The sequence below is a fragment of the Aulonocara stuartgranti genome (assembly GCF_965226115.1).
Source record: "Aulonocara stuartgranti genome assembly, chromosome: 10".
Classification (NCBI taxonomy): domain Eukaryota; kingdom Metazoa; phylum Chordata; class Actinopteri; order Cichliformes; family Cichlidae; genus Aulonocara; species Aulonocara stuartgranti.
Genome location: NC_138946.1, coordinates 24,302,918 through 24,324,254, shown reverse-complemented (window position 1 = coordinate 24,324,254; position 21,337 = coordinate 24,302,918). Strand labels below are relative to the sequence as shown.

Here is a 21,337-nt window from a genome sequence, read left to right as displayed (position 1 = left end):
CTGTTTCCTGCTCATCTTAGTTTCATCTAAATGATCTCTTTCCAGCAGACCTAAAGGGTTAGATTCACTAAGTTGCTTCTATCTGACTGTTTTTTCTTTTCTTTTTCTTTTCTTTTTCTTTTTTGAGGTGTTCAGCATCTATCTACTCTATCTACTTAGCACTTTTAATTCTTTTATGTCTATTTAAGCGTTATATGACAGTATGTTTGCACTAAGTACCGCAGCAATTTCCTAATGTTGTAAACCTGCTCAACATTTGGCAATAAAACCCTTTCTGATCCTGATTCTGATTCTGATCTCAAGCCAGGAAAACGTTTCACTCTTTTCCCCTTGAGATCACGTGCAAGGAGGCCAGTTGATCTTTAGCCCTCTTTCCGCTCTGCTCCACATCCTGAAGCGAGGCCTGTTGGACTTTGTAGCTTGTAAACTGAGTCAGAGCATTTTCCCTCGTGGGACTGAGAGAACATACTGTATTACCCTTTTCACGATGTTGAAAATTGGGTCCAGTTTATTTTCCTGGACAGCACTGTGAGAAAGGCTCTGCCGAGTTGCCTTATCAAATGTGAGCAGCTTCTCTGGTACCTGAATAGAAGCCTGTCTCCACAGCAACCTGTTTCCATACTGCTTAGTTACATTTTTACGTGGCTTTTCCGATAATAATAAAAGATAGATAAATGTGGCTAAAACAGAGCTGGAGTAGAAATGAATGATCAGATAATGGCACTCTAGTATACAGGATGATTTTATGCAGGTGCTGTAATACCGCTCTAACTGGTTTTAACTCATATCTTTTCTTCCTTATGCGATCTCACTGTTGATGTCAGGAAATTAGATAACCAAGAAATTATATCTTATCTATGTCATAACTTTTCAAATGAACCTCCAGTGCTCATCCTTTCCATTTTCCACAAGGAAGCAGTTTTGGCCACAACTACAAGTAGTCAAACATGCCACCAAGCTATGGCAAAAAAAAAAAAAAGTAAGTACATGCAAATCAAAGCGAGCACCTTAGGAGACACATTAGTTTCATCCCCGGTCTTATTTTTACTGCTCTTTCTTTCCTTGCCTTATGAGTCCATTTTCATCCAATCCCCACGACATCATCCAATCCACAGCGTCTCTCCTTGCATGTTTGTGAAAAATATTTGCTACACTGAAGTGCACTCCAAACCAATTAGTGAGGAGAGTGCAGACGTCACTACCCTCTTCTAGAATGGAAATTCAATGCTAAGCAAGGAAGAAAGAAAGCAGCTTACAAATGAGTTCTCCGAGGACTTTCATGAGCCTGTTCCTCATCCTTAATAACCTGGTTTTCGAAAGGCAGTATTTTGGTCCCATTATAATTTTAATCATATAGCCTTTATGTTCCTCTGGCCTTTCTTGTCCATAGATATGAGATGATGGAGAAAAGTTTGGTGGCATGCATTGGTGGGGTTTACATGGAGAGCTGAAAAGATGGCAAATAACTGCATGAATTCAGTTCAGTTCAATTCAATTTAATTTAATTAAGTTTTATTTATATAGTGATAAATCACAACAACAATCACCTCAAGCTGCTTTATATTGTAAGGTAAAGACCCTACAATAATATAAAGAAAGCTCCAACAATCATATGATCTCATACAGTGGGGCAAAAAAGTATTTAGTCAGCCACCGATTGTGCAAGTTCCCCCACCTAAAATGATGACAGAGGTCAGTAATTTGCACCAGAGGTACACTTCAACTGTGAGAGACAGAATGTGAAAAAAAAATCCATGAATTCACATGGTAGGATTTGTAAAGAATTTATTCCTAAATCAGGGTGGAAAATAAGTATTTGGTCACCTCAAACAAGGAAAATCTCTGGCTCTCACAGACCTGTAACGTCTTCTGTAAGAAGCTTTTCTGTCCCCCACTCGTTACCTGTATGAATGGCACCTGTTTGAACTCATCATCTGTATAAAAGACACCTGTCCACAGCCTCAAACAGTCAGACTCCAAACTCTGCCATGGTCAAGACCAAAGAGCTTTCGAAGGACACCAGGAAAAGTATTGTAGACCTGCACCAGACTGGGAAGAGTGAATCTACAATAGGCAAGCAGCTTGGTGTGAAAAAATCAACTGTGGGAGCAATCATCAGAAAATGGAAGACATACAAGACCACTGATAATCTCCCTCGATCTGGGGCTCCACGCAAGATCTCATCCCGTGGGGTCAAAATGATCATGAGAACGGTGAGCAAAGATCCCAGAACCACACGGGGGGACCTGGTGAATGACCTGCAGAGAGCTGGGACCAAAGTAACAAAGGTCACCATCAGTAACACACTACAACGGCAGGGAATCAAATCCCGCAGTGCCAGACGTGTTCCGCTGCTGAAGCCAGTGCATGTCCAGGCCCGTCTGAAGTTTGCCAGAGAGCACATGGATGATACAGCAGAGGATTGGGAGAATGTCATGTGGTCAGATGAAACCAAAGTAGAACTTTTTGGTATAAACTCAACTCGTCGTGTTTGGAGGAAGACGAATACTGAGTTGCATCCCAAGAACACCATACCTACTGTGAAGCATGGGGGTGGAAACATCATGCTATGGGGCTGTTTTTCTGCCAAGGGGACAGGACGACTGATCCGTGTTAAGGACAGAATGAATGGGGCCATGTATCGTGAGATTTTGAGCCAAAACCTCCTTCCATCAGTGAGAACTTTGAAGATGAAACGAGGCTGGGTCTTCCAACATGACAATGATCCAAAACACACCGCCCGGGCAACAAAGGAGTGGCTCCGTAAGAAGCATTTGAAAGTCCTGGAGTGGCCTAGCCAGTCTCCAGACCTCAACCCCATAGAAAATCTGTGGCGGGAGTTGAAAGTCCGTGTTGCTCGGCGACAGCCCCAAAACATCACTGCTCTCGAGAAGATCTGCATGGAGGAATGGGCCAAAATACCAGCTACTGTGTGTGCAAACCTGGTAAAGACCTATAGTAAACGTTTGACCTCTGTTATTGCCAACAAAGGTTATGTTACAAAGTATTGAGTTGTATTTTTGTTATTGACCAAATACTTATTTTCCACCCTGATTTACGAATAAATTCTTTACAAATCCTACCATGTGGATTCATGGATTTATTTTTTTTTCACATTCTGTCTCTCACAGTTGAAGTGTACCTCTGGTGCAAATTACTGACCTCTGTCATCATTTTAGGTGGGGGAACTTGCACAATCGGTGGCTGACTAAATACTTTTTTGCCCCACTGTATATGTATGAATTGCATTTAAGTGAACAGCTGTTTTTAGCCTAGATGTTGCCCTTGTGGAGAAGTGTTGATATATGACTAAAGCATGTCATTTTCTCTCTCACGCACATAGATTGTATTTTCTCTTGTTTGTGTCCTTGTACTCGTGTTTTGGTGTCTTCTCATTCCCGTCATTCTCAACCAGCTACAATAGATGGTTTGGTAGCAGAACTAGCTTCTGATGGATTTCTTACACTTCAAGAAAATCTCTTCTTCCCTACTATCACTTTCTGAGTGCTTTTTCATAAGGACCATGACTGGTATTCATCTTAAAAAAAGAAGCACATTGGGGATTTTTGTGAACTGGTGCCAAATAAATAAAGTTAAATAGAACTGAATTGAAAGCATTAGTGATTTGTACTGATAAAGCAACGGAGACTTAAACAGAAACATTACTATGCCTGTATTGACTGGCTGCTAAATTTTTCCTCTCCCAAATGCAACGAGATGCTTAGTATTAGGTTTCCGTATTTTCCCTGAACGCCCCATCGGAAAGTGTCACGTGTGTCAAAGAAGAGACTGTTTTATGTGCCCTCAGAAGAGAGACTCAGGCAGTGTGTATATTCATTGAACCAAGTTAATTCCTCGGGTCACTCAAACTTTTTTTTTTAGTTTCTTTTGAGTTTTTTACAATTTAATTGCACATTCAAACAGTCGTAAATATCACCTGTGAACATCAAGTGATTAATGAGACGTAACAACATAGCTTAGATATACAGACATCAATATCTCGAACTTTAATATTAGCATATAATTGAACATGGTATCGATTAATTTGGAAATTCACATAAGAGGAAAACTGCATTCTTTTTTTCATTTTGGATGTAAGATTTATATTTCGGCTTCCTTCTGTACAGCTGTGTACTGTATTTATTCTTATTGTATTCTAATTTTTGCGTCATAACTTTTGCACTGTCCACTTCCTGCTGTGACAAAACAAATTTCCCACGTGTGAGACTAATAAAGGTTATCTTATCTTATCTTATCTTATCTTATCTTATCTTCCTTTAGCATTGTGATGAGCCTGTAAGGCAAAACTCGGGGTCAAATCTATAATGTATACCTGTTCGTTTCAGTAAGGCTCGGTAGATGAGCTAGCTACCTAACGGCTGTCGGCGCTGTTGCTAACACATGCTAACTATACCAGCTCTCCAGCTTGATGTGTCTGAGAGCTGATAGCCAGCGCACTGGCTTGCTTTGTATGATGCCGACTACAGTTTAACTGTCCATGCTAGCGAGCGAAGTGTGTGAGGAACGTGAAAGAAGAGAGGCTTGGCAGCACCCTCTAACACCACCACCACCACCGGCAGCATCCACTGGTAATCTTGACTACGGCTGTCTGTTGTCGCTAGCTGAAGTTCCTCCTCCGTTTGTGGATGAGGTAGTTTAGCTAGCTCAGACGAACCGGGGCGGCAGTCTATACATGTCTATCTGTCGACCACGAGGCGAGCTGCGAAAGGCAAATCTTGCAGTTCATGTTTCGCCAAGAGGTCGGTGTGGCGTCTTTTATTCCATCCTGTTCGTATCTTTTCCAACACGAGAAGAGGAATATGTCCAGATATAACATATACAGCCTGCTGGACTGGATCTACGGCGGGGTGGACCCCAAGTTTGAGGGCAACGGGGGCCCCGAGTGTGCTGCCTTCCTCGCTCCACAGCAGCGCATCAGCGAGAGTCTGGTCATCGTCCTCATCTCCTTGGTGGAGATTCTGGTGGCACTGAAGAAAATAAACATCTCCAAAGAGCTCAGAGTAGCCGGGAAAGACTGCATAAGGGCAAAGGAGGATAGTCTGGGCAAGAACCTGTTGCTGGTTACCCTGTGCATGACTTTCGGAGTGGAGGTTGGCTTCAAGTTTGCAACCAAGACTTTGATATATCTGCTGAATCCTTGCCATGTCGTCACCATGGTGCAGGTAAGCATGACACTGGAGGGAAAGAGCTGATGTGTGCCCTTTAGGATTACGAGTATGACTAGTGGGGATTTATTAGAAGATGTCATCTTCTCTTCCGAGCTGTCCTCTCAAAGCTGATGGGTTGATGGGGTATAAATTTTAGTGTGCTGGCTGGACTTCGAAGCCCTTGTTTTCATTAACTGGTTGTTGACCTGATCTCACCCATCTCCAGCTCTGGTGGAGCACCCTGATCGATATTTTGCAATCACTGTCTCTTAATGGCTTTATGGCGCCTTGAGATACATGAGCATGCTTTTTATTGAGCCATGCGAGGCTTAGAACAGGGGAAGAAATTATAAACTAATATATGTAGCACATTTAAAGCTTTTTAATAAAGTAATAGAAGCAAATTGATTCTAAAAACCACAGGAAATTCGGTAAGAAAGTACAAGTTTGAGCCTTGTTTGGACATCATTGTTCCGTGTGTTAGGGAGTTGGTCCAGTGCTGCCACGAAAGAAGACATCTCAAGTTCATTCCTTGGCTGTGAAACCAGAGCTGTCCCCCTCTTTGTCTCCAAATATTATTTTATGAAGCTGTTGTATCAACAGCCTGTAAGCCGGTGAGGTCAATTCCAGCCTGAGGTCGATGTCAAACTCTTTAATCAGCATTAGGGAGCTGTGTCTTTGCTTTTATGTGTTAAATAACACTTAGATCATGGTAAATGGACTGGTTCTTATGTAGCGCTTTTCTACTCATCTGAACACTCAAAGCGCTTTACTCAACTTGTGCATTCACCCATTCGCACAAGCACATTTTTCTAAGTGCTTTATAGCTAACATTCACACACATTCATACTCCGATGGATACACCGGAGAGCAATTTGGGGTTAGTATTGTCGCGAAATCGATCAATGTAGAGCAGTGAGACAAACCATGGAGGGCCCAGAAAAATAGGTTCCAGACATTAGTCACAGTTAATGGTACATCTTGTACATCTTTAATGGCTACAAACAGACATAGAACTTCTCTTTTCTATAACACCTTCCATACAAGGTAATAAACTTCAAGCCCTCAGGGTCTCTGGGGCTAATTATTGACTGTGGTCATCTGTTGCCAAGTAGAGTAAAATATAGTGAGACACCAAATGAGTTAAGGCCTCAGGCCTGACACATTCCTAGATTATATGTGTTATATGTATTGTAAGCATGCATGCAATCATCCTTCTATGTTCTAGTTTCCCTCAGCATGTATCACCTGGACAGTCACGCCAGTGACGCTTAAGACCCTTAATGAACCGAACATCAACTCGAAATAAGCACAAATATGCAATGTGTATGAAATCCTTCTGACCGTACTTGTAATAAAAGTTAACATAATGGAAGGATCCTCAAATGAACATCTTCAATAGACAACTTTAATGCAATATCAATATCCCAATAGGGCTGCCACGATTTGTCGACTAGTCACGATTACGTCGACTATCAAAATCGTCGACGACTGATTTAATAGTCGAAGCGTCGTTTGAAGCTTTGTAAGAGCACAAAAGACGCAGGAATAAGTGGCAGGATTTAAGAGTGTAATAACGGACTGAAACAGAAGATGGCAGCATTGCATATACAAGGATGCCAGCTGCCGTTAAACCCCGAAGAAGAAGAAGAAGCAGCTGTGTCCCAGAATTCATAGCGCGGCCCAGCGCAGTTTCCAACAATGGCGGCAGCTAGTTAGTTTTAATGTTACTCTTATTATTCTTTCTGGGTCACAAAATAAACGTTTAACATATTTTCAGGCGAGAATGTAGCTATGTAAACTCAAATATCTGCTCAGTTTATCAGGACACCACATATTTTCAAAAGCGCTCCGACGTTTTCGGAGACATCTGTTACCCACTAGCTCGTTAGCGAGCCGGGGGCTAGGTCACTAGCGCCGCGAGAACACCGGACTCCCCGCAAATCGTTTTCAAACCCACCGCCGTCTTTCGCTACTCAGGTTAAATATATATGAGTCACTTAGATAACTTAAAATGTTATTGTTTGGCTTTTTTTTTTAGTATTTTATTTGTTCCTGAGTAAATCAGTTTGTCTGAGATTAAAGTTATAGTTTTTACACAGCTGAATAAACTCAAGCAGACAACTGATTATCAGAAGTGTGAGATGCTCCAGAATATACCCCAGTGTCCTGGGGTATATTCTGGAGCATATTCTGGGGTATATTTTAGATAGCAAGGAGTTTATTAAACTTCACCGAAACAATCTGCAAATTTCATTAAAATTTAATAAACTATCATCTTGTCTTTATTTTTAGTTAGCACAGACCTTAAACACTTAAAGCTGTAAGCTAATGATAGTTATATAAGAGCAGATGCTGCTGGTGCAATAAGCTGTAGTTTTACGTCCAATGGATGATGATCTGATTAGTCGACTAATCGCAAAAATAATCGTGACTAGTCGACTATCAAAATAATCGTTTGTGGCAGCCCTATATCCCAAGGATATTTGGCATGCAGACTAGGGGAAGCCAGGAATCAACCACCAACCTTCCGATCAGTAGATGACCTGCTCTACCACCTGAGCTACAGCCGCCCCATCATGAGTCAAAATATGCAGTACCTGCTTGTTTACACATGCAGACTGCTTGATCTTCATGGTGCATGACTGCCATGTGACAAGTCATCATGAAAATTGAAGAGTAGAGCAAAGCTGATGTGCTCAATGATGATGGATTTTTCAGGTTTCAGGGAGGTAGCATGACAACCAGCGGACACTGAAGAATTGCTGGCTGTGATGAAAAATTGACTGACTGTAGTAAAATGTCCTTGATGTAAGGGCGAGTTGGACAGCAGTGTATGTGTTGTTGGTGTTAAAAGGGGCGTGATCAAATGAGGAAATGGGTTTTAAAAGGAAGTTGTACAGCTTTCACAACTTGTGAAAATCATCTGCGTATAGATTTTTTTTTTCTCCCATCCAGAGGAGGGGTGGGTGAGGGGGTGTTGACACTGGCACCAACTGATTATTTGTAGCACGTGCTTGCTGGAGCTTGAATCTCATGTGGGGAGAAAAAAAGCTGGAAAAGAGAAGGCGTCATGCATTCCTGCATTCTTGCTTTATTAAAGGTAGTGCCTGTGGGCTCGGCTGTCTTTGTTGAACATTCTTCTAAAGAAATCGTGGCTTATTAATTGTTCTTTGTTTTGTTTCATGCATGCATGAGCTCCTATCGTGATCACACTTTCCTCATGTTGCATCTCTAGCGTATGGGTGTGGTTTTAATCCCTTTCAGGCCTGATGGAAACCTCAGATAAAAACATCTAAAGAGGGATGCAGAGCTCTCCAAGCACCCATTTATTTCCTGTCTCATTTGAGCTTGTTAAAGCTGTGCATCTGGAAACAATAGTGAGTTTCAGTTCACTCTTAAGTACACTCAATGAGGAACGAACACCACCTCTGTGCTGTTGAAAAGAAAATACCCTCTCGTTGCTACACTGCGTCAGTTTGCGTGCCTTTCAGTGTTGTTATGCAGCAGCTGGTTTTCATGACTGTTAACCAAATCCACATTTTGAAGAGGACTGGCATTATTCTTGAAAACACAAATTTGGTGTGCTAGTGAGTTTGATATTTTCCTTCTCCGAGCACAAAGCAATGCGACTTTGGGAAAATGTGGTGCTTGTTGGCACAGTCATAGTATTTGATTGGTAATTTATTTCAACATGTGAACAATATACAAGTACATTTAGAAAAGAAATGAGAGAAAAAAAATATACTATACAAATTACATACAAAAAAACATTCTGATTAATTTACATGTTGAAAGGGAGTGGGAAGAAGTATACACTTATTTAATCCCACCCCTGTCCCATAAATTATCAGTGAATATTTAGTCAGCTTCCTTACTGATATAATTTGTAATAAAAATAGTGAACAGATTTCTGATATACTATATACTATAATATCACATCATGAATTTTTTGTTTGTTTGTTTTTAAATAGAGACATTCACTTAATTTAAATATTTTCCTTTTCTTTATAGATCGAGAAGATCATATTTTTATAACTCTTTTTGAACAGTTTTATGTTTGGACATTGCTTTATGGAACAAACTGAATATGGAATTAGTTTCACTCCTTGAACAGAAACACAAAAGCCTTTTCTTGTAGTACGTACCTTCATTGTTTTGAAGTTACAAAAACCCCTTAAATTATAACTTCCTTCTTTCAAAAAAAACATACTCTGAATATTACCTGGCAGTTCTTTATTTTTTGCTTTGAATAGAATTTGTGCTGTTTGGAATTTCACTATATCGTCAATTTTCAATATTTCAGACTGCAAAAATAGTGAGTTTGTATGTTCCCTATAACCTGCATTGTGGATGATTCGAATTGCTTTCTTTTGAAGAGTAAAAAGTGAATGTAATGTGGTTTTATAGTTATTGCCCCAGACCTCTGCACAATAGCTTAAGTATGGTGAAACCAGTGAACAGTAGAGAATATGAAGTGATGTTCTGTCGAATACCTGTTTTGCCTTGTTTAGTACTGCAATGCTTCGTGATACTTTGGAATGAATATATCTTACGTGAGCTCTCCAGTTAAGTTTTTCATCTATTATTACCCCCAGAAATTTATTTTCACTGACTCTTTCAATATCAACACCATTTATTTGAATCTTTGCATTTGTATTTAAACTACTATTTCCAAATAACATAAGTTTAGATTTATTCAAATTTAATGATAATTTGTTTTTATCAAGCCAGAACTTCACTTTACTTATTTCATTAGTCATATCCTCCAATAAATTCTGCAGATCATCACCAGAGCAAAAAATGTTTGTATCGTCAGCAAAGAGAACCATTTTTAATACTTTGGACACTTTACAGATGTCGTTAATGTACAAGTTGAAGAATTTTGGACCCAAAACTGACCCTTGGGGTACACCACAAGCAATGTCCATACATAAGGAGCAACCACCATTTATTTTCACAAACTGCTTTCTGTCACTTAAATAACTCCGGACCCAATCTAAAACTACCCCTCTGATAGTATCTGTAGGTGGAGGAATAGAGGCGGTGTCAGTAGGAGCTTTTACAGAGCAGCAAGTATGAGCAAATATCAAGGTGAGAAAGCCCCACAGGGGATGGAGTTTAGTGTGTGATGACTGAGTGCTTCACATCCAGCAGCACGGGTTTTTCGTACGTTTTCCACCACATAGTACCGCAGTAGTCATCGTGGCACGCTGAGGGTCTCCCGACTGATCAGTTTATTATCGTGTATTTCCGTTTGAGGCCAGCGGAAATGGGTGTGGTTCCATAAACAACTAAATCACATAATGGGTATATCAAGTTGGAGAAATCGATATATGGAGGGGCACGCACTTTATGCTTCTTCTATGGCTTGCGATTGGTGCTAATACGAAGACAGTACGAACTTCCCCTGCCGTTTTATAGATTTCTAGATTTCAGAACTAGCTTGCACAAAGATAAAGAACAAAGAGCTTGAACATAACAGCTATTAAAAGACCTATTATACAAATTTCCAGGTTCATAGTTCTGTGTTCTGCTTATGATGGACCTCTGTGCAAACTGTTCATCAGTCCGACCTTACTGATTTACACTTCAATGGGGAATGAAAAACACCATGAACCCAGAAGGAGAAAAGTCCCAGCATTTATTTTTGTTTGTTTCCATCACGTATAATGCCAGCACTGACAGGTAGTGTCAGTGCTGGCATTAACTACCAAATGCCAGCACTGACATTTATGCTTGTAACCGCTTATGTAGGTTACGTTGTATGTTCTACATAGATTCTGTGTTGAACTCTGGTGCGGTCCCTCTGCTGTCTGAAACTGAAACAAGCCATTCTGTTTTTATCGACATAAAGAAGTTTTTTCATTGGCTCTCCCTCATAAATATGTTTGTACGTGAGCCACCTGCAGCCCACTATCACCTTAAGTGGATCAAACCAGTGAAACATTTAGAGTGAAAGTGTTTACACAGCAAGTCCCACAAATATCTTCATATAAAAAAGTGCAGTTTTAATAACAAGTCTGGTTTTCTACATGACAGAAATTCTGCTGTAAATGAAAGAAATCTGTCAGCATTTCTGAGCTGTAGCTCTAAGCTGTGTAAAATGACCAAAAATGTTGGTATCCAAGTTTTTCTTAATTCACAGACAGTGGATTCGCTCTGAAAATGGAAAATTATGTACTAAATAGTCATTATGTTATTTAAATGTTTATTTGTTACTTCAGTGCACTATAAATGGCCATGCAGGTCTTTATCAGTAGGAAAAGCTGTAGGAAAAAAATCCTATTTAAAAAATACAGTTAGTCTAAAATCCCTCTTTCACATTTTCTAGTGGGCCAGATTGGAGTCTTGGCAGGCCAGTTCTGGCCCCTGGGCCTTATGTTTGACACCCCTGGCGTAGAGCCTTGGATTCTGTCTGAGCTCTTTGCTTGTCATCATGAGTGTTCAGGGATAAAGGTTAAAGGTATTTACATCCATACAGTGTAACGTTTATACGCTGTCCAAATGAGGCATCGCCTGCCACTGGATTCTCCCTTTTTCTTTTTCTTCTTTTTTTTCCCACAAGTTAAAGACACACGACCTTCTTTTATCAAGTGAACTTTCTTCCCTTGTAGATCTCGCCAGGCACAGCTGAACTCGCAGCTAACAGATATCACGTGGGCACGTGATAAATGTTGCCGTCGGCTGCAGGAAACGTCAAGTCATCTGTCTGCAAAGCAGGTATCTTGCATTTCTGCAGCAGCTTTGAATGGATGCGCGTAGGCTGCCGATAAATGGATGTATCGCAGTATTAACAGTCTGTGTATGGCAAAAATAATCAGCACCATTATAACAGATCATCGGCCTCATCGTTAGGTATAGCCACATTTAATGTAGCAGCTGTCGCAATAACCCTGAGCATCACAGTATGTTTACTCATGTGCATCGCACTCGAAACACTGCGGCATGTCACTCTATGGTTGCACTCGTTATAAAAGGAAGTCTGACTTATTAGCAATGATGTATTTTAATCTATAAATAACTCCTTTATCTTTCTATGCAAACAACTTTCAGCTGTACCCTTACCTTGACACAAGTTGGTACACACTGTGAAGGTAGTTTAAATGTCCCCATCATATTCGCCCATGCTGAACTATATTTGTCTGCAAGGTCATGTTCTCAAATTTTTTATTTATTTTGTCTTGTTGAATGACTGCTTTCCCTTTTACTCCCTGTAATTCCAGAAAATGCTTCGAGTCAACACTACTTAATTATTGTTATATTTATTTCTGGTCTTTTCCTTCTCCACTGCTAGTAGAAGGGCAACAGGAACCTGACAATATTTGGGGCACAATGTTCCAGCAAGCTGTACCTTGAGATAAAATTGTGTTTCAGCTGTAAAATTAATAGGGAGAAGCAGCAGTTAGACTTAACAGTGTCTTTATTAGTACAACAAGAGCATCAAGGCTGGTTTGACTCATTACTGTGATTATACAAGTGGAGATAATTCTATTAACTGTTGTTTTTGTTGTTGTTGTTGGCCGGGGGGGGGGGGGGGGGGGGGGTATTATTGGTGCTCTGAGCTTTCTTTGCAGTCTAGACCCTTTCCCTGGCATTTATTTACATAGTCATATTTATTTCCTCATATTAGTTCTCCACATTGTGGACACTCTGCTCCGTTTAGCCATGGGTGCACCGCTGCTCTGCACAGCCAACAGCAACATGCCTGGTTCTCCGCTCATCCACTTAAATATAAAATATCAAATATGGAGTTACCTATAGTTCGTTGTATGTTAATCCTATCAATTGCTTCATCTAGCTAGTTCTGGCTAACGTTAGGGCCTTGATATCAAAATATGTTTAAACAAACAACCTGTTGCTAGGCAACCAAGGATGCCATGAGCATTTTTCATTGATTTCTATGGGTGTCAAAATGACTCTTTTAGCAATTCTTTGTTTCTTGCACACCCTGAAATTCACTATATGATGAATGAACCCATTTTAGAGTGAAATCTGACATGCTGGTATTTTTATTTCTAACAGAATTACATGGGTTTGAAAATTACAAGGGTTCTATGATATGGGAGCATTTTGATGCACTTGTGTGGTTGAGGTTTGCATGTTTTAGTGTGGTTGACGACTACAAAAACACCCACTCGCAATGCGTTGCTTTTTGAGCACATGACGCACTGTGTGATGTGTTTCCTGCAGAGAAATCCTACAGCTGTAAACTGTGTAATAGACCACAAAGAACAAACTGGACTTATTACAGATTAGCTTCACCAGCTTTAGCTTCAGTGTATGTGAGGAGTGGGCCCAGTTCCAGCCTTGTTAATCCATCCTACAGCTCAGGTAACAAAACAGGCTCTCATATTAATTATGAAAAACTTGCTTCACACAATTCCGTCAGCACGCTAAATAGTTAACCAGCCCAGTTTGTTTGCTTTCAGCGGCAGAGCGAAATTCACACTGCATACCAGTCTGTCTTTTGTCACTGAGCTCGCCTCCTGGAAGGTTCATGGTCACAACTCTGTCAATGTTCACAGCAATCAGGAAGTCATTTCCTGTCAATGCCAATTAACTCAATGAGCATCGAAGAACATGCCAGTGACGACGCACGGGAGAGAACTGCGTTTCCTGAACCAGGAAATAAAAATATCTAGTACCTACTTATTAATTGATGGCCTTTCTCAGAGAGCGCAAATATGATTCATTTCTGTACCTTTTAGTTTGTTCAGTGAAAAAATGAACGTCAGATCTGGCATTAACTGACACCTAATTTTTACTGTGCATACCTGATTTGCATATTTTTGTACTTGCATCACAGCAGATTTTATACCTTTTTTTTTTTTCCTTTCTTTGTTTTTTAATCCAGGACTTCTTTGAAAATATACAGCAGTCACTGGATTACACTTAAGTAGTCTTTCTCACCTATAAATAGGATCATGACTTCTTGGGCCAGTGTCCCACCCAGAGATCAATCCTAGTTATAGGCTTAAGTGGGATTTTGAATTGAATTAACACAGAACGTCTTTCCCTGAATACTTCTTGGATCAGACCCAACCTTAGCATAATTTCAAATGAACTCAACTTATTTTGATTGAGGAATATCAGTGTCCGTCCAAGGTTGGAGTGCCGGCATGACCACATGAATTTCTCTTTCTTTTTGCTTGCATAAAGTCAACAATCAGAAGTGTTTATGGGCTAAATCTTCTTGCTCAGTAATTTGCATGAAATCCATTTCTGAGTCTATTCTCTTGTGTGCTGTTAAAGTAGAGCTAATGGCACCGCTGGAGCCAAGACCTTTACTGCTGCCACATACAGAAAAGCATCCACTTACTTCTCTTAAAAATGTGTGCAAATACAACCCTTTATAACATTTGACATTTTATGATATTATGTTAATGTTATTTGCTGAATGTTGACTGTCAGTTTTTTTTTTTTTCTTAGTTGGCTCGTACTGCAAAACTGTGGAAGTTGTCGTTATAAGAAAAATACTTCAGCGAATGTTGTGAATTATATACTTCTATCCTTCACGGCATTAATGTTCAAATAAAACAATATTTTGCAGTGAAGGCTGCCCTAAGGCTCTGGCTAACAGTCAAGCAAGGAGTGACAAACATAAGAAAGGCAAATTTAATGTTCTCCTCTGATTCCTCTGATTTATTTTTATTCCTATTTATTCTATTTATCCCCTTCGTATATTTTATTTATATTGTCTCTGTATTTATATATATGTGTGTGTGTATAACTCTGTAACTTCTGTCGGTGCTGTGCTTTTTTGGAAATCGAATTTCCCAGAGGAACCCACCCGAGGGATTAATAAAGTTCTATCTTATCTTATCTTATCTTATCTGATTCTGTGATGCAAAAAGTGAACAAGGTCAAGCCGTTACAAATAAGTAAAGGATCAGAGGGTAAAGTGACACTAATGCCAAAAGGGTAGCGTTACACTAGCGATTAACAGGTGCCATAAACTGGTGATTGGCTGAAAGGTGATGGAGAAAATGACGGCATCACTGCCACGTTCAGGCAAAATATTAAATCGTCACACAATATCAAAACTGATTGACACAGAAGTGTTCATATGAGACTGAAATGAGCTAAAGAAACCTTACATAGTCTGTACAACCAATTATATGCAACATTTATTTGATAATAGCTCGCAACTCTATGGCATGTTTATTTTATAACGACTTCTTATTCATTTAAAATGAGAGACTTGAGGGCTCCAAGTTGCAGAACGTTGTCTAATTGCTTTGATAGCTCAGACATGAGACAAATTATCAAAGTGACAACGTTTAACTGCCAGCAACGTATTGCCAACCCCTGTTTACAATGGAGGCTGACAGTAATGACATCTGCAGGAACCAACAAACTGTCAGCTTTGGCAAGCACGTTTTATCCACGGCAAAACATTTTCACGCATTGTTTCCTTCTCGTGACTTTATTGTGGTGTTTTAAAACGCGAAACATGACTCACGTGTTAGAATGAGGGGGAAATATGTAGAAAAGACTGAAGATGTAAATATAACTATGAAAGTCTGAGTGTTTTTTAATAGTCCCACACACGCTGCAGATTAATAAAGTTGATAGGCACGCCACAGATCAATCCCGGAGACGCATTTAAAACAAAAAACAAACCAAATATATCAACTGTGTGTTTGGAGAATGAATCTCGGGTCAGTTTCTTTTCTGTAATTCTGTTTCCAGCCTTCAGGCAAACTAAGTTTTCGTGTGTCAGATGGTGTTTTGAACAAATTCCTGTTTGAACTATTCTCGGGGCCCAGTAGCCCAATCACCATGCACAGATTGCAGGCTGTCTTTTGATCCACTCTCCTTTACAAGAATAAAGTCAGATTGTTGGTAGAAATCATTTTTGGCAATGGAAACATATCAGGAAGTCACTTCACCTTTGTTTTCAAATGCTGCCTCCCTTTTCTTGTGAAAGCTGACTTCCAAGTAGTGAGCTGTGAACTGAGATTGTTTAGCATGAAATCAGCTCATTAGTGCCAACACCCAGCAGCTCTAATGCCTCAAATTCCATCCTAATTGTGGGCCTATCCTCTTGTCTGAACCTCTTCTATGTATTTTTTTTTTTTTCTTAATTTGGACTAAGGAGACCTCACAGTTGCCTTTGGGATGTTCTGTTCAATGCTTCTGCTCTTGTGTTAGCACAAACTTGTTAAAGCAGTTCATTTTCTCTTGCAGAACTCGGAGCTGAAAGCTCTTAAAAGCCTTCGAGCTGTTCCATAACAACCGTATGAGCTTAATGCAATAATGTCGTTGCTCATTTCTCTCTGCTTTCCTCAACAGATCTTCCTGCTGGCCTGCCCGCCATGTAAGACAGCTATGGTTGTGTTCAGGTGAGCGTACGTGCACTCCTGGGTTCTTCCTGTTTAGTGTTTTCAACTTGTCGTCTACATTTAAGTTAAACTTTAAAGGTCTGAATTGGCAAAATATAGAGTTTTTTAGTGCAGACTGTAGAAAGGCCACGACTGCCATATGAGCCGCTTGTCCTGCTGAATGTAACGTCTAATGACTGGGCAGACAAAGCTCATGGTTTTTGTTTTCATATAATCCAAATTGTGGTTGACGTTGATTGTAATTACTTATTGGTTTCCCCCATAGTAAGCAGTTGTATAGTAATGTATTTGGGTTTATAGTCTCCTCTTCAACAACTCATCCGGTCTGAGCAGTTAATTATTCAGCAGAAATGACTCTGGTTTTGCCGGTGGGAACACGATGTGGGATTTACTCAGAAATAAATACAAGCAGGGTCACTTTCTGTTCCAGTAGCCCACGGGAGCCTCACAGTGAACACAGTGTACAGAGTCATAGCAACTTTATGAAACCACAAAAAGCTGGTTCTTACATGGGATAGAAATGTGAAACATGCCCCAATAAATATCCAATCGTTTGAAGAATTACTGAACTGCCAACATTATTTATCCACCAGGTCAAGATGTTCATTCACATAGTCGGCTAGTTCATTTGTTGTCGTAACAACATATTTTAATTTGTCTCATTTATGTAAGAAATAGAGTCATGGCCTTTTGTTCGAGGCGCTTGTCATTTGTTTGTGTAAACATGGCATTTTACTCTGTGATGGTGGTGTGGAACCAGGCCCACTAACTGAAACATGCAAACCTCAAGTTTATTTCACCACATTTACAGTTTCAAAGTGACTGCCGTGTAGAATGCCCCAACTAATCCTGCTGCCCACCAAAGAGGGTTTGGTCTTCTACCTGCAATGAGCACAGCACATAACAAGTTTAAAATAGATCCTTTTTTATTATTTTAATATTTGACATTTTTGATGTGCTACATTTCCTGTGACTGCTTCACAATAACAGTCACTGTACCTTTCTGTAATGTGAAGTAGTAGCTGCTGGAAACGTTTGCTTGTAAAGCTCAGATTCTCCTGCAGTAGCAAATGGTAAATCTATGTTTAAGATTACATCTTTATCCCTTTTATGTATGAAGGCAGTTCAACAACCACTGGACTGTACTTGCCAAATAAAAATTGTAAAATTAGCAGGAGCAGCGTCATATTAAATAGTTACTACATAAAGTAGAAGTTTACGCTACAACAGTATCAGAGGTTCAGGTCTTGGCCTATGACATGCAATTAATTACAGTGATGGAAAAATATAAGGTCGCTAATGCTCGTTACGCTTTGTAAATTTTGAATTTGAATGAACCGCTTTTCAGAAGAGTGACAGCCGGACTTATTTGAAGCGGCATTACTTCGGCACTGCTGTTTTCCCGGCGACCTCGTCTGTCACAACAGTTATTTTGGCTCATTTGACAAAAAGAGCAGTCACAGGAGATAGATGGAGCTCCACACTCTGACACACATGCTCCTTGGCTTCTGTTCTGTATTTGGAGCCTCTTAACATTAATGTTAGTTCAAAAGACACATTTTTCCTTATGCTGGGTTTATTTATACAGGTTTACTAAATAAGCATCGCAGCTCCCACTAGGAGCAGATAGGCTATATGTGTGCGCTGGATGGTGCAACTAAAAGCTTCAAACCAAATTATACTAATTAGTCTGAATGAGTAGATGGATGCACTGATTTGTTAAATCGTGACATCAAAGCAAATTTATTTTGAGAGTGATCGCCTGAAACTTTACTGACCTGACTTTAGACAATAAGCGCTCCCACAAGAAACTGACCTTGACAAAGAGTAAGAGGCAGCTGCTGCTAACAGCATCAGGGAGGAGTCTGATTGGTTTTCGGCAACATGGGATAGAATCTAAGCTGTCCTCCACCTGTTCCTCTGTCCCTTATATCAGCTGGAATTGATTCATATGTCAGTAGTGGCAGAGTCTTCTATGGGTTGAATGCTTTGGGGAGGGCAAATGGCCTGCAGAAGTCAAGAGGGGAGTGTAGTAATAACAGCCCTTTTCCCTCCCTCTCCTATTCTGTTTTTTCCTCTTTTCTTTCATTGATGATAAATCTGAAAGAGATGCTTTAGACAGACTCACACTTGTTAGAAAGCCTTTATTGTTTTAACCATAGCTCAACCCCGGTAACTTCTCTCCTCTGCGCTGCTCTGTGTCTGGAGAGGGAAGAGAGCAAAGTGAAACCAGAAGGACAGGAGAGAAACTAACATGACTCAGAAAGGTTTACACAGATTAGGTAAATAGCAAGTGACCTTGTAGGTATTTTTAATGTCTGACATTTTTATTGTTTTCAGGCTGCAGGTCCACATGTTGAATGGTGCATTACTTGCTTTAATGTTCCCTGTAGTCAACACCAGACTGGTAAGTAGACCGTGATCTTCAGATCTCATTTATGAGCAGCCCTCTTCTAGCCTTTGTTAGGTCTCCAAGGTGTACAAGGTTAAGTGTCGCACTCACTGAGCAGCTAAACGAATGTTATCACTTACCTCTGGAACGGCGATGTTGTGTTGAAAAAGACTACACTGTGTCTGTGCAGGTATCATTGGTTTCCTCTATAATATCGTAAGCTCTAGAACTTGCTGTGTAAAGAGACCTATGATGATGATTATGTTATGATTTGGCGCCGTATAAAACGATTGAATTAAAATTGAAAGCTCTGACTCACTCAAGGCGCAGCTTGAGTGGGTGCAGGAGATATTTCACAAATTTAAACTTGATCTGTTTGAATGAAGTCACTTTGGTAAGTTTTAAACTTAAAAAAAAAACCCCAGCATAGCCATTAAGACTAAGTGCTTTTCCTTTTATAACAGTTCTCACAGAAATAAGGCTGAGCTGTTCTGCCATATCTGCAGTTCCCTATCAGATAAACTTGTTTTTCTCAAGCAGGGAATGAAGGCTTACACAGCTGTTTTGCATTTTATAACATCAATAAACTTTATGTCAGTATTTCTTACAGAGCACAGTAAACTATGATTGCACCCTGAACATTACGTGCCTGCCAACCAACAGGAAAAGAGGCAGTTTACATCAGTCACTTGTAAATTAAAAAAAACACTGTGGACAAAGATCTCATGTGTTTCTTGAGTTATACCATTAAAGGGAACCCATATTATGCTTTCGTGGTCGACACAGTGGATCATCTGTCTCCATCTAAGCCTGTTCCTACCATTCTCCTCGGTCACACCAACCCTTTACATGTCCTCCTGCTTTACATCCATAAATCTTCTCTTTTGCCTTTTCCTGCTGCCTGACAGCAGGACAAACAAAGGGTGTAGCCATATTCAGCATCTGTTGTTCAATATTTGCACTGCATCTGTCCTCTGCACATATCTAAACCATCTCAGCCTTCCCTCTCTAACTTTTGTCTTTAAAATGTCCATGAGATTCACTTGTTTCTAAACTATCCATCTATCTTGGGCTCTGCAGCTCTTCCTGCTGTCTTTTTGGTTGCGCCACTGTTTCTAAACCAGACATCATAGCAAGTCTGACTGCAATCTTGTAAATCTTCCCTTTCACTTTTGCTGCCATTCTTCTTTCACAAATCACCGCGACACTCGTCTCCACCCACTCCACCCAGTTTTAAAAAAACAAAAAAAACATGGTCAACATATGTACACGTAATCCCTGAGAAACGAAAGCTCCAACTTCAAACTGCTGTAAACACTCAAGTTTCATACAATTTTATTATTATTATTATTATTATTATTATTATAGATTTTGTATGATGACAGTGATCATTAATGAGGCCATACATTTTTAGAAGAAAGGTGCCTTATAAAGGCAGCTAAAATAGACAGACGGTGTACCTGCTGTTCTTCCATCTCTTTGTTCACTTGGGTAATGTTCTGTCATGGTTGCTTGTTAAGCAGTAGCATAGCTGGAGACTGTGAGGCCACAGGTCTTTAAGATTTCAGGGCCCAGAGCAAGTTGGGGGCTGTTCTGCTGTATCTGGGTGCTGTAAAAGAATTAAAATGGTTTGTTTGCTTTTCATTTTCTCAGCTGCCATTTGAGAAAGAGATCTATTACATCCAGCACTCCATGATGTACCTGGTGCCTGTTTATCTTTTCAGGAAAGGAGGTAGGTGTTTCTTCATTCTGACTTTTCACATGTCAGCCGAGCAAAGTGATAATATCTCCATGGATGGATTCACTTTTTGTCTGTGTCATTTGAGATGCTGTGGATACCAGCTTTTTGTTTTGTCTGTTCAGTGTCTGTTAATGAAAGATTGTTTGGTCATTTCCACTTACATAGATGATACTGAAGAGCAACTATAAAACCAGTTTAACTAAAAGGAGTTCTCTAAAGAGCTTGGAAGGAAAAGCGTCTGGACTTCTTTAAGTTGCTTGAAGACGTTTCACCTCTCATCCGAGAAGCTTCTTCAGTTCAAAGTTCAAATGGTGTCGAATCCCAGATTTAACATGTGTCCTAGGGGAGTGTCCCCCCAAGAGGGTCATGAACTCCCTGTTGATCCTCCACCTAATCACACGAGCCAAGATGTGAAAAGGGGTGTAGGTCACAATCAGCCAAGGTTTCGGGTGAACCCGCTATAAAAACCTAGCTCTTTAGACTACAATGACCTGGATGACATAAAAGGAGTCTCATACAACCATATACAGGAGGCCCTTTAATACAGCTAACTTTCAAACAGTACTACTAAATTGCTCAATCTCTATATAGCAGATTTCATACTGCTTATGGCTGAAAGTACTGCACCTCTTACATGTTACATCTATAGGAACTGCCATTGGTGCTTAATGTCAGAGAAACCCATACT

General features: G+C 40.1%; 1 protein-coding gene and 1 long non-coding RNA gene across 2 annotated transcripts in view; one reads left to right on the top strand and one right to left on the bottom strand.

Moving 5' to 3' along the window:
- The first annotated feature begins 4,330 nt into the window (after positions 1-4,330).
- tmem164 (transmembrane protein 164) overlaps positions 4,331-21,337 on the top strand; it is a 23,775-nt gene continuing 6,768 nt past the window's right edge. The window contains exons 1-4 of the mRNA XM_082550080.1: positions 4,331-5,183; positions 16,467-16,516; positions 18,857-18,923; positions 20,562-20,640. Coding sequence (XP_082406206.1) covers positions 4,746-5,183; positions 16,467-16,516; positions 18,857-18,923; positions 20,562-20,640 — 634 coding nt within the window. The 5' untranslated portion in view covers positions 4,331-4,745. The remainder of the gene's footprint in view (positions 5,184-16,466; positions 16,517-18,856; positions 18,924-20,561; positions 20,641-21,337) is intronic.
- LOC309716325 lies at positions 18,641-20,596 on the bottom strand. The gene is made up of 2 exons (XR_014279404.1): positions 20,369-20,596; positions 18,641-18,718 (listed from the first exon to the last, which is right to left on the bottom strand). It is a non-coding gene; the product is annotated as an uncharacterized lncRNA (long non-coding RNA).